We start from the raw sequence: 11,023 nt of genomic DNA, 5'->3' as shown, positions 1-11,023 counted from the left end.
AAGTAGATATGAATAGAATTAGTTAAGGTTTTTATTATATAGCATACATAAGTCTATATACTTTAATCTTACAGTTATGTTCATGTAGTTACATATCATCCTATGTGTTCACTGAGTCACTGGTCAATATAGTGTTAGCCAACTGGAGCAGTGTTTAACATCAAGGGGGACTGGTTCACTAAAACACTGAATCTCATTAGATTTACAGCTTTGGCAAAGAGGGTCCACAGTTACTTTACTATCACCACCTGGCAGATGAGCCCAGGGGAATTAGGGTTCACTGGGACACTATGGTTAGAAAACAGAGATTAGATCTGAAGCCAGGAAGAGGAGAGAACTTCAAAGGTAGAACCATTACACACACACACAGGCAGAGCAGTTTAATTGGAACCGGAAAGCAATGCCTAATATGGAGCAGTTAGTTGGAAACAAAGAAAGAAGTAAGTGTCTATGTAGGAATTAAAACAGAACAGGTATTCCTCCCTTTTCTAGGGGGCTGTCCATGACCATTGGAGCAGGGAGGATGATTGGAGGACGGACGGACTGAAGGACCAATAACAGGAGAGTTAAGTCTAAACCACGGCTCCTCCCCAACAGCTTTTGACCAATTAGATAGTAGCACCTTTTCATACAAATATTGTATACCGGCAAGCTGAGGACAGTCTTTTCTGTTTTTCCTAAACAGTGAAGATCCATGTGCACATGCTTATTTTGATACGTTAATGCATAATAAATTTCACATAGTGAAATATATATCTTTTTATTAGTCTTCTCAAATAAAAGAACTTTCCTCACAGTCACCAAAAACTTAATGTTCGTGCTTTATCAAACATAAGTCGAGGAGGAGACACGGAGCCAGAATCTCACTTTAGACTTATGCTACATCGGTTGCAGAGGAGTGTTTCTGATAGTTAAGCCTATCCTCACTGATACGAAGTGGACAAAATAACAAACACCTGTACAGTGAAGCTGATTTACGGCCTAATAAACTGGACACTGGGCTTTTCCTACATCAGCATTACAAGTTCTGTTGTCTTTTCTGCATCTTTAATTGGGATTTCTAATATTGATACAAATAATAAAAAAGTCGCATATCCAAAAGCTGTTTTATGTGTATAAGTGCTATTTTAAAGAGAGAAATATTTTTAACATAAAACAGCAGACACTCTGACATTAAAAAATGTGTTTTTAGAAAAAGGAAACTTACTTGAATGCAAACCAGTAAAATCATAAACCAGAGTACATTCTATCAGCAGGTAGTGCACAACAGATCAGACGTATGCAGGCCAACAAATCAATCAAGTCCCTACACTCGCCTGCAGGCATCTTCCTCCTCCAGGTCAGCAGGAGGCGCTCTCTGTGGAAGGTTTTCCCATCAGGCTGCCTCCTCCATCTGAGGCTCACCTCCTCCCCTGCTCCTGCTTCAGCTGCCAGACAGTTCAACACCCTCCAGTTCATCGGTCCCTGTGGTTATTAGAAGCTCTGAGCAAAGATGCTGCACACAGAGGGAACCAACTTCCTGCAAACAGGAAATGTGAACTCATGGTTCAAATGTAAACTGAAAACGGCTGTTTTCCTGAGTCTGTGACTGACTGACCAGGATCTCTGCTGCACTTCTGTTTCCTCCCTTGTTGCAAATTTACTTCTTCCTGCACAGTAACCGAACCACTTCTGATCGCTACAATTTATTGCATTCGATACACCTTTTTAAATATTTCATTTTGGTTTTTAATGTGGTTCTAATGCTTTTCCAGTGACCTGTAAGTCCTCCCCTGTGGACGGTGCTACAGGTACGCCAAGACAACCAGACACAAGGACCGTTGCTATGATCAACAGAAAACCCATGAATGTAAGCAGAACAACCCTCAGTGCACTACCTGTAAATACAACTCTGTATATATCAATCTGGAAAACTGCATCTGAACTGTGTGTATACAGATTTCTATATTTATAAGCACTGTGCAGAGATGGAGAAGCTGCTGGAGGACGAGCGTCTCGGCAACTCTCCATCCATCAGGTGAAGCTGCTTGGAGTCGGTCTTTGTATTCTGATGCAAGAACCTACTTCATGTAGAAATGCTTGTCTCTCCTGTTCATCAGAGTAAAAGGTTGAGCTGCTCACATAGCGAGCGGTGCAGACCAAGTGGCTTGTGGTGGCAGTTTGAGTCTCACTAGACCCTCCCTGCTGAGAAGGTGTTAGAGTAGGTTTAGCTGAAGTTGCTAGGTGGAGGCTGTCAGGCGTTGCTCACAGGCTCCTGAGACATTTGGTCACCTCATTTATTCTCTGTGAATCATTTCCACAGGACAACAGATTAGTTTCCTGATCGTCCTCCTGTCCTCAGTGCTTGCTTCAGTCGAGGTTTGTGCATTAAACTGGATGGTTTTGGTTTTACACAATACATTTACATGTATTTTGAAGAACAGACGCTCCAGTTGGCATATAACCAAGGAAAGTGTGTTGTTTATTTAGTTAAGAATTCATCATGAATACAGATCCACCATTAAATTAACAGACAATAAAAACACAGGTACACACGAGACAGATTTTCTTGTGACACTGACTTAAAACCTTTATCAGTCCATACAGTTCATTGGACCAAGCTTTTAAAAATCTAGTTTTTCCACTCATCTGCTGTGCTCCTCAGAGCGACAGGTTGACATCGTTCTTACACTTGCCACTGCTGAGGCTGTGGATCATGCCGATCATCGCGGAGAGTTTGTTCAGCTCTTCCTCCTTCTGCTTCAGCTTCGTCTCCAGCTGGCTCTTCTGCAGCTCCAGAGACGACACCTGAGAAACAGGAAACACCACGAGCTCACTGTTACAGTGCTTCACTAAGTATTCACACCACTTTCTGCCAAGTTTATTGTGCTGAGCCTTTAATGTGAAACAAAACTGACATTCATGCCCATCCATCTATATTCAATACCCCATAATGCATGTCACTAACCTTGTGTATCCTTGATTATTGGTTTTACTAGTGTTTGTTTGTTTCTAATTAAATTTTCACTTTTGACTGAAAAGTTGGTTCTGATTGCTCTGTCTGTGTCGCGAGGCAGCCAGAACTCCCACAGCAACTATGAAGAGTTAATTTCCCTTCAGATAAAGCAAATGCCTTGTGAACCCACCACAGCTGATGAGTACGTATTCAGTCTCCTCCTGTGTTCAATCTGTGAGTCCAGTTGGAACACCAGTTAGATTAAAGATGTCTGAAGATGAGCCGCAAACCGAACGAGGTACAGTTTTGTTGGAGGAGAGAATGTAATCAGAACTAACTGTAGGTAAAACGACACAGCATCAAATGTGACTCAGCCAAAAGGATGAAGGACACTTCACTTCCTCCAAGTACTGACGCCAACATGTAGCTCTGACTACACTTTGATAACCAACAGGTCAAGGATTTCTGATGTGCCACATTATTTCAAATGCAAAGCACTAAACAGAACAAAGCCCCTGCTGTTCTACAGTGTATATCTCTATATCATTTCATTTTAGGTGTGTTGGAAAAAGAACTGAACCTTGCTTTGGCCCCTTTGTTACCTTGATGCTGGCACTCTTTCGGGCCTGCTCCGTCTTGTTCAGCTCCTTCCTCAGAACGTCCACCGTCTCCTCCAGGTCCCTGTTCTTCTGATCCTTCTCCTTCACCTTCTCCTCCTCTGCACGCAGGTCATCACGCAGATCTGATGGGAACAGGGCAGAGCGTTTGCTGAAGCAGTAGTAAATGGAGTGAGAAGAGAACAGGAGCCAACAGCTGGGGTTGGGACTTGTGGCAAAGTAACTGATCACAATCATTTTTCACCCACTGGTCAGTATCGACAATTATCACAATTTAATTCAAGTTATTTGTGTGCTTGACACTGAATAACACAATGATGCATCAAGAATTATAATCCAATAATATCATATATAGTAATGTGAAATGTGCCATTTTGAATAATAACTTTTACTTTTGGTACTTTAAGTATATTTTGATGTACCTTTGTACTTTGACCTAAGTAACATTCTGAATGCAGGACTAAGTATTTTTACACTGTGATATTGCTACTTTTACATAAGCAAAGCCATGTTTCTTCCACCGCTGTTCAGCAATGATGATGACGTGTGAATTTATTCTCTACTTAAATGTATTTAGCCACAAACCAAAAATAAGTGCGGAGACTAAATGACTTTACATTTCTGGATTCCTACTGTTCGTAGGGATTTGTTTATTATTTCACTGGTATTATCATTGTTTGGCAATAAGAGATGATACGGTGACATTAAAAGCTCCGAGACCACACTGAGCAGGTCACAGTCACTGTGAGAACAGCTGAGTGCTGCTGCTGAGTGTCTAAGCCCCACCCCCAGTCAAACTGACAGAGACACAGACCTGAAGCTGGATGCACTGTCGACATTTAATTACACCACAGACATGTGTTTAAAAAAAAAAAAAGCACAAAAAGGGCCGCTAAGAAAGGAACAAAGCCAATAATCCGGCTCTGTTCGAAGAGCCACTGTTACCTCCAGGATGAGGCAGTGCTCATCTCTGTGACTCACATGTAGTAACCTCACCACAACAGCAGGATGTGCCGTGTGCCGTGCTCCCCAACCTGGCTGTGTTTGGTACGAGTACATTGTCTGTTCTTTAGAAAACTACCGTGTGATTGGTTAGAATTCCCTGCTTTCCTGTGATGTGACAGGCTGATGTGGTATCAAGCAAGGTCCCTTATCGACAGTTTATCCAACTTTGCCATTTTCTTAGCATTTAAATTTTACATCGCTGTATACATTATTTACATCACCCATCCCTACAACACACAGGATGAATGCAGCTGCCTTCCCTGCATACAGAACTACAGTTTCACAGATTCAAACCATTTTACTAGATGAAACTTATCCATGATGTTTAGTTCATGCTTTTATTTTCTATCAAAAAATGTCACTCGTCAACAGTCAGACGAATGCCAGTTATGTCAAAGCTACAGTCTGTAACGTGAAAGCCAAGCTAGCGCTCACACAGCCCTCCCTCTCTGCTCAACTCTTCTTCCTTCTCTTCAAAGCTCTTTTCTTGTGCCTCTATCTTGGCTAACACTGGCGTCAGTAGCTTGCTACCCTACCAGTCAGCCATCAGGATGTCAACAGAGCTAAAGCATGTTCACATGGTGACTGACAGCTGTAAGCTCCCACCCCTGACAGTGGCCTTCTCTGATTGGTTGAGAGTGCCATCCTGTTCAAAAGACTTTGGAAGAGAATATCTCAGCACTGTTGCCATGCTGTTTGATGGGTCTGGAGTCACAGGAGCCTTAGACAGCGACTCTCTCTTTTAAGATAACTTCTGGGGATGTTTCAACTAAAAGACATTTGAAAAATACTACATAATCTACCTTTAAAAGAATGAATGTTTTATATGAGAACATATAAAGGTATGGGGAGGATCAATGCTGTGGTTGACTTATTAGTTTCTGTACTCAATAAATTACTATTAGCTGTTAGACCAACCTGCGATTTCACTGTTCTTCTGCTGTACGTCTGAACGGAGTGACCCAACCTCTTCCTTCGTCTGCTCCAACACCGACGCCATCCTGAAGAAGACAGAGGCAGAACATTATTGAATCTGATGAATTAAATTAAGCCTAGCTCCTCCTGCTGCTCTGCCTTTAACATCAATAGCTTCTGTATCTTAAAAAACAAAGTCAGGAAAAACAGCAGCATTGATAGTCAGACAAAAGCAAAATGTTCAGGACTGTATGATGGCCAAGCAAACCAAAACCTACATCTGCAAATTTCTGAATATAAAACTGGAGCACAAGCAGAGTTCAGACCACATTTGTGTAAAAGAATCATGTGGACATAGATATAAGCAGTCCAAAGTCTGAAGGTGGCTTACTTTTCATGCTGCTGCTGCAGTGCCTCGTGGTTCCTCGTCAAAGTGTCATTCTGTTTGGTGAGAGAGACGTGAGCCGTCTGCAGCTCCTTCAGCAGCCGCTCACCCTCATTGAATCTACAGAGGAGAGACACCTGTTACACACCTGAAACCACCTGTCAGAAGTCAGAAAAGATCAAATGCCACATATGTAGGCTTTAATTAGCTCTTTAGGAAACTCCATTTGTCATCAAACCAGGTTAAACATTTCGGCGACAGAGGAATCTCAGTACTTTTTAAAGGGACCTTCTCGTAGGTTTGGGAGCAGGGCGTAACATGGTCGTGTTGCCAATTTGTATCTCATAAACAACCGAGACTCTTGCTGTACCTTAAATTTGTCTGACAATTCTGGCACCAGCTCTTAACAACACAAGTTCCCAAACCTCACTGTGTCTCCAGTTAGATATTTTTGTTGTCTTCATTGAAAATGAATACATTTTATTCCAACATCAGATGTTTGTATTCTTCCAGTTCAGCGCTCCACAGAACGTCGTCAACATGCCTGCTAGCTCCATGTGAATACTCCAGACTATAAGGTGCTGTCTTCTCACTTGAACACTGTACAAGGGAGCTGGGAGAGTCACCTGCTGAGTAGAGCATTGTAAGTTCTTTTGAGGGTTTGGTGCTCTTCAAAGTCTTCCTGCAGCCTGGTGGTGCGCTGCATCACCTTCTCCATGTCTGCCTGCAAGCGCTCCACCTCCAGCACCTGATTGCTTAGTTCGGTCTGCAGATCCTCACGCTGACGCTCAGCCTCCTTCAGCAGACAGCCCAACTTACGAGCCTACAGACAGAAATCAAGGGGGACACGTATCAGCAATAGAAAGTTCAAGCTGTCCATGGAGAGACTCTACCTTACTGGCTCTGAGGTTTACACAGCTGACTACAAAAGTTTACATCCCACCACTTTGAAATTCTCATCAACATAATATTTAATGCACACCCAGTTAGTACAGCTGTTCCTTCATCAACAGAAGTAACAAGAATGGTCAGGGAGTAAAATAATGACACTCATATCAGTACAGACGTTTGCATTGCCCTTTATGTTCTCTAACACTCTGTAGGTCCTTCCTAACCTCCTCAGCTGCATCCAAATGTATGTAGCATTCAGAAATATGTTGTATAACAAGTCAAAAAGCATATTAGGGGCTCCATGTTCCAGCAGCATGCTCAGTTTTAATCAGAGACCTTAACGGCATAACATGGCTCCTCCTCTAACTCCCCACTGAACACGAGGAATCCGTTTACCATTCAACACCATCAATTCTACACTGCATTATAAAATAATTAAGTTTAATCTAACTGCAATAACACTACCATTCAACCCTAATTCTGGAAACTGATGCCAAGCACAATGAAAGTGACGAGCACAGACAAATATTTTGTCACAAAACTGTGAAAAGTGTCTGTTTTCAGGAGTTCATGGTGATTCTTATGAATGTCTCGTTTTCTCTTATAAAACCCTAAAATATTCTATATTTTATAGTCTATACAACAAAAGGAAGTAGCAAACTCTCACAGTTAAGGCCAGTAGCCACAAACATTAGCTGAAATAACAACTGTCTAAGCTCTAACCAGAGAAGACTTAGCAACTCCTACTCAATATTTGTTCCCACACTGTTTTATCAAGACAACAGAAAAAGAATAAGCTGAACTGTTTTTATGCAGCCAGTGTTTCAGTTACCTCTGCCTCAGCCTGTGCTTGTTGGAGACGATAATGACCAATGAGACGGTCGGCCTGAGAGAGTGCTAAAGCCTTTGCCTCCAGCAAATCCTGAAGACGGCTCTCCTTTGACTGGCGGGGAGAAGACACAGGACAGTAACGTGACAAACTAGTTACTTATATAAATAACCCTTGACAAGGAGAAGGTATACTTTTGTAAAAGTACTGTTTTGCTGCCATGTCTATGAAAAACGAGGACAAAGAGAAAACACAATGTACAACACAATAACAGACATGCAATATTAGAAAAAGTTGATATAATGCAAAACCACAGACCTGAGTCACCAACAACAATCAGATAAAAGGTCAAGGTAGGATTTATAAAGAAACAAAGCAGCAAAGTTATTTGTCCTTCAATCACAACAACATGCTCTCATTTTACCATAAAAAAAAACATCTTTTAATTATAACAGAAGCTCAGATATACGTCTGTCACTGTCTGCTAATATCTAACATCATGCCTTTCATCTGATGAATGTACTCACAGCAAAGGCCGAGAACTTCTGTTCGTACAAGTCGATGACCTCATGCAGCTGCGAGTCCTTAACCTGCTCCTGTAACTGCCAACAAACAACACACATCAGTACAGTGCTGAGTTTCCTGCTTTCATCTTTTATGGCATCGATCAAATTACTTCAATACCACTGAGTACAGAAAAATGCTTTTCTAAATTTTTATCTATTGGTAAATAGGTTTACTTTTTATGTTATGAAACTGCTTTGAGTGCACAAAAATGCCAAGGAACTGAAAAATAAAACTAATGATCTGTACCAAAATGTGTAATCAGGATCTGTTTGCTTGTTCAATATGAATATTCTATATGATTTGTGTCACTGGAACACAAGCTGGTAAATAAAGTCTGAATTCTTTCCACCACCTGACTCTTAAACAGAACCTGAACCCTTTCAGAGACGACCCTAATAATAAGAAATCACCAACCTCCATATCTGATCACTACAGTCCATTAAATAATAAACCTTCCCAGTATCAGTTTAACATGCATGCATACTTGCAGCTCCAGGCCACTGTGCATCCTCTCGACTAGGCTGCTCACACTCCTGCTGGAACCACCAGAGGAGTCCATCAGGCTGCTGTTTGTCCTGGGAGCTTGGGCTTTCTGACCTGGAACACCCTGAAAGGGAAGTTCCGCCTCCCTCCGGCGATATGCGTTGTTGGCAGCGACTCTTTCTCCCAGACTTCAGACACACATTTTAATAAAAAGCATCAACAAGAGCACAGTGCTCTGTTGTCCACAGATCACATAGTATCATTTATTTTACCACCAGGAGATGTGAAAGGATTAGGCACTGATCCAAAGTCAACCTTGTTATACGAGTGCATGAAATGCATTGTTGCTTTTAGTCTCTCTATGGGAAGTTTGGAAGTAAGAAAAATATTTTTAAAAATCCCTCACCTCCTTTTTTGTGAATTGTGGTGCATCGTGAGGGTCCCAAACCACAGGTTGGGAACCACCGATCTACAGTGTCTTGTAGGAGACTGGTTTTATGAACCAGGTAAATTTAACAACTCTGACATGATATGCCCGGCAGCTGTCTGATATGATTCTACAAGAGGAACCTGTGTCGTCATGTGGCTGAAATGTAAATGTGACTCACAGCAGTGAGGGAAAGTCTGGGAGGGCAGTGGACTCAAACAACAAGGCCAGTCCAGTCTGCACGAGGTCCCTGCGGTGGGATGTCAGGGCCAGAGAGAGGGCAGACACTATCATCAGATCCTGAATCAGACAGAAGGCAGCAGGTCAGAAGGTAAACCACACAGTAGGACGGAAACACAAAGAGCAGAGGTGACGTGCATGTGGACCTGTAACATCCTGTAGAAGCTAGTCTCCATGTCTTTCACCTCCTGTCTCAGTTTGCTCATTAACTCCAGAGTCTTCAGCAGAGCTTCAGCACACACCTGACTGGGCAAGCAGAACACACAGCTTTAAAGCAGGTATAACTGATGTTTCACAGTCACATGGCTCCAGATGTGAAGAGAACCAAAGTGTGATGTGACACAGGGAAAAGCAGATCCTCACATCTGAGGCGACAGAACCAAATGTGTTCATTTTGCAACACAAATGACTGAGACTTGTTCATATAGACGTGCCCTTTTATCAACAGTCTAATTCACTGAAGTTTATACAACAATCAACAACCATCACCATCTGAAGCAGCAGGTCAGTATCATGTAAATCCCTTTGCACTGCCTGTTGTGACTGTAACTATCAAGATAATATTTTGATCAGCAAATACTTTATTCAATAAGATGTGACTATTGATAATGAACCAAACAATCTGACTTTCCAGTGAGCTGTGTCTGCAGTCAGCATAAACTCGCCTCTACCATCAAACCTACATTATGAGTAATCCTACATCTTGAGAATACACCTACTTTTCCTCCCTTCATCAGTCTTTTTCTTGAATAGACCTCTTTCTTATCAGTAATTCCCTTACCCAACATGTAACAGACACCACAATCCACTCCATTATAATTAGTGATCACGCTCCTATTTCCCTCACATTAAATATTGAAGCCCATACTAAACCCTCTAGAAGATGGTGCTTCAATACATCATTACTCCAGGACTTAGATTTTATTAAATTTATTGAAAAAGAGTGGGAATTCTTTCTGGAGATGAACGACTCTCCAGAAATCTCACCCTCATTATTGTGGGAAACAGGCAAAGCAGTAATTAGAGGGAAAATAATATCATACTCATCGTACAAAAAGAAAAAACAACTAGAACTGGAAAGCACATTAGAATGAAAGATAAAACAACTCACAGATTTACATTCTCAAACCCCTAGCGAGGAAACACAAAATGAATTAAGAGAACTAAAAATGCAACTTGAAAATATTATATATAAAAAAAGCACAGTTTCTCATTCAACAACTCAAATATGAACACTTTCAGTATAGCAACAAAACGGGTAATTATCTGGCTAATCAATTACAACGCAAAAAGAAAAAGCATCAATCCCATCCATACTCAATCCTAGAGGTGAAATTGTTCATAATCCACAAGATATTAACGTATTCCAAACCTTTTACAGTAAACTTTACTCCCCCAATTACAACCCAAATTCATCAGAAATAGACACTTTCTTAGATAGTTTAGAACAGCCAACATTACCCAGAGACAAGCTGACAGATTGACCCACGAGTCACTAATTACCCAATGCGCACAGCTGAGGCGTTGATCCCGCAAAAAGGCAGAGCAGGAGAGGAAAAAAGGAAAAAAGAAAGAGAGGCAGGTTGCGCCGAGCGGACCTGACACACAGAAATTAAAGACCCCTCCACAAAGCCAACACACATGAACACAGCCATCATGACACTCTCTTTAAAACCAAACAAAGACCCAATCCACCCTTCTAGTTACCGTCCCTTATAAATTATTGATT

General features: G+C 41.5%; 1 protein-coding gene across 3 annotated transcripts in view; it reads right to left on the bottom strand.

Moving 5' to 3' along the window:
* Nucleotides 1-2,449: 2,449 nt before the first annotated feature.
* The window catches only part of cip2a (cellular inhibitor of PP2A), a 20,015-nt gene continuing 11,441 nt past the window's right edge, over nt 2,450-11,023 (bottom strand). For 2 of the 3 annotated variants that reach the window (XM_020618867.1, XM_020618868.1), the window contains exons 13-22: nt 9,441-9,540; nt 9,236-9,354; nt 8,629-8,815; nt 8,105-8,179; nt 7,581-7,691; nt 6,484-6,680; nt 5,864-5,977; nt 5,476-5,558; nt 3,538-3,677; nt 2,450-2,787 (exon numbers count right to left, since the gene is read on the bottom strand). In XM_020618867.1, the coding sequence (XP_020474523.1) occupies nt 2,641-2,787; nt 3,538-3,677; nt 5,476-5,558; nt 5,864-5,977; nt 6,484-6,680; nt 7,581-7,691; nt 8,105-8,179; nt 8,629-8,815; nt 9,236-9,354; nt 9,441-9,540 (1,273 nt within the window). In that variant the 3' untranslated portion in view covers nt 2,450-2,640. The remainder of the gene's footprint in view (nt 2,788-3,537; nt 3,678-5,475; nt 5,559-5,863; nt 5,978-6,483; nt 6,681-7,580; nt 7,692-8,104; nt 8,180-8,628; nt 8,816-9,235; nt 9,355-9,440; nt 9,541-11,023) is intronic. The other variant, XM_020618866.1, reaches the window with a different exon arrangement.

The sequence above is a fragment of the Monopterus albus genome, unplaced genomic scaffold (genome assembly GCF_001952655.1).
Source record: "Monopterus albus unplaced genomic scaffold, M_albus_1.0 scaffold209.1, whole genome shotgun sequence".
Taxonomy (NCBI): Eukaryota; Metazoa; Chordata; class Actinopteri; order Synbranchiformes; family Synbranchidae; genus Monopterus; species Monopterus albus.
The sequence above is the reverse complement of the archived record's forward strand: the minus strand, read 5'-3'. Positions and strand labels throughout refer to the sequence as shown.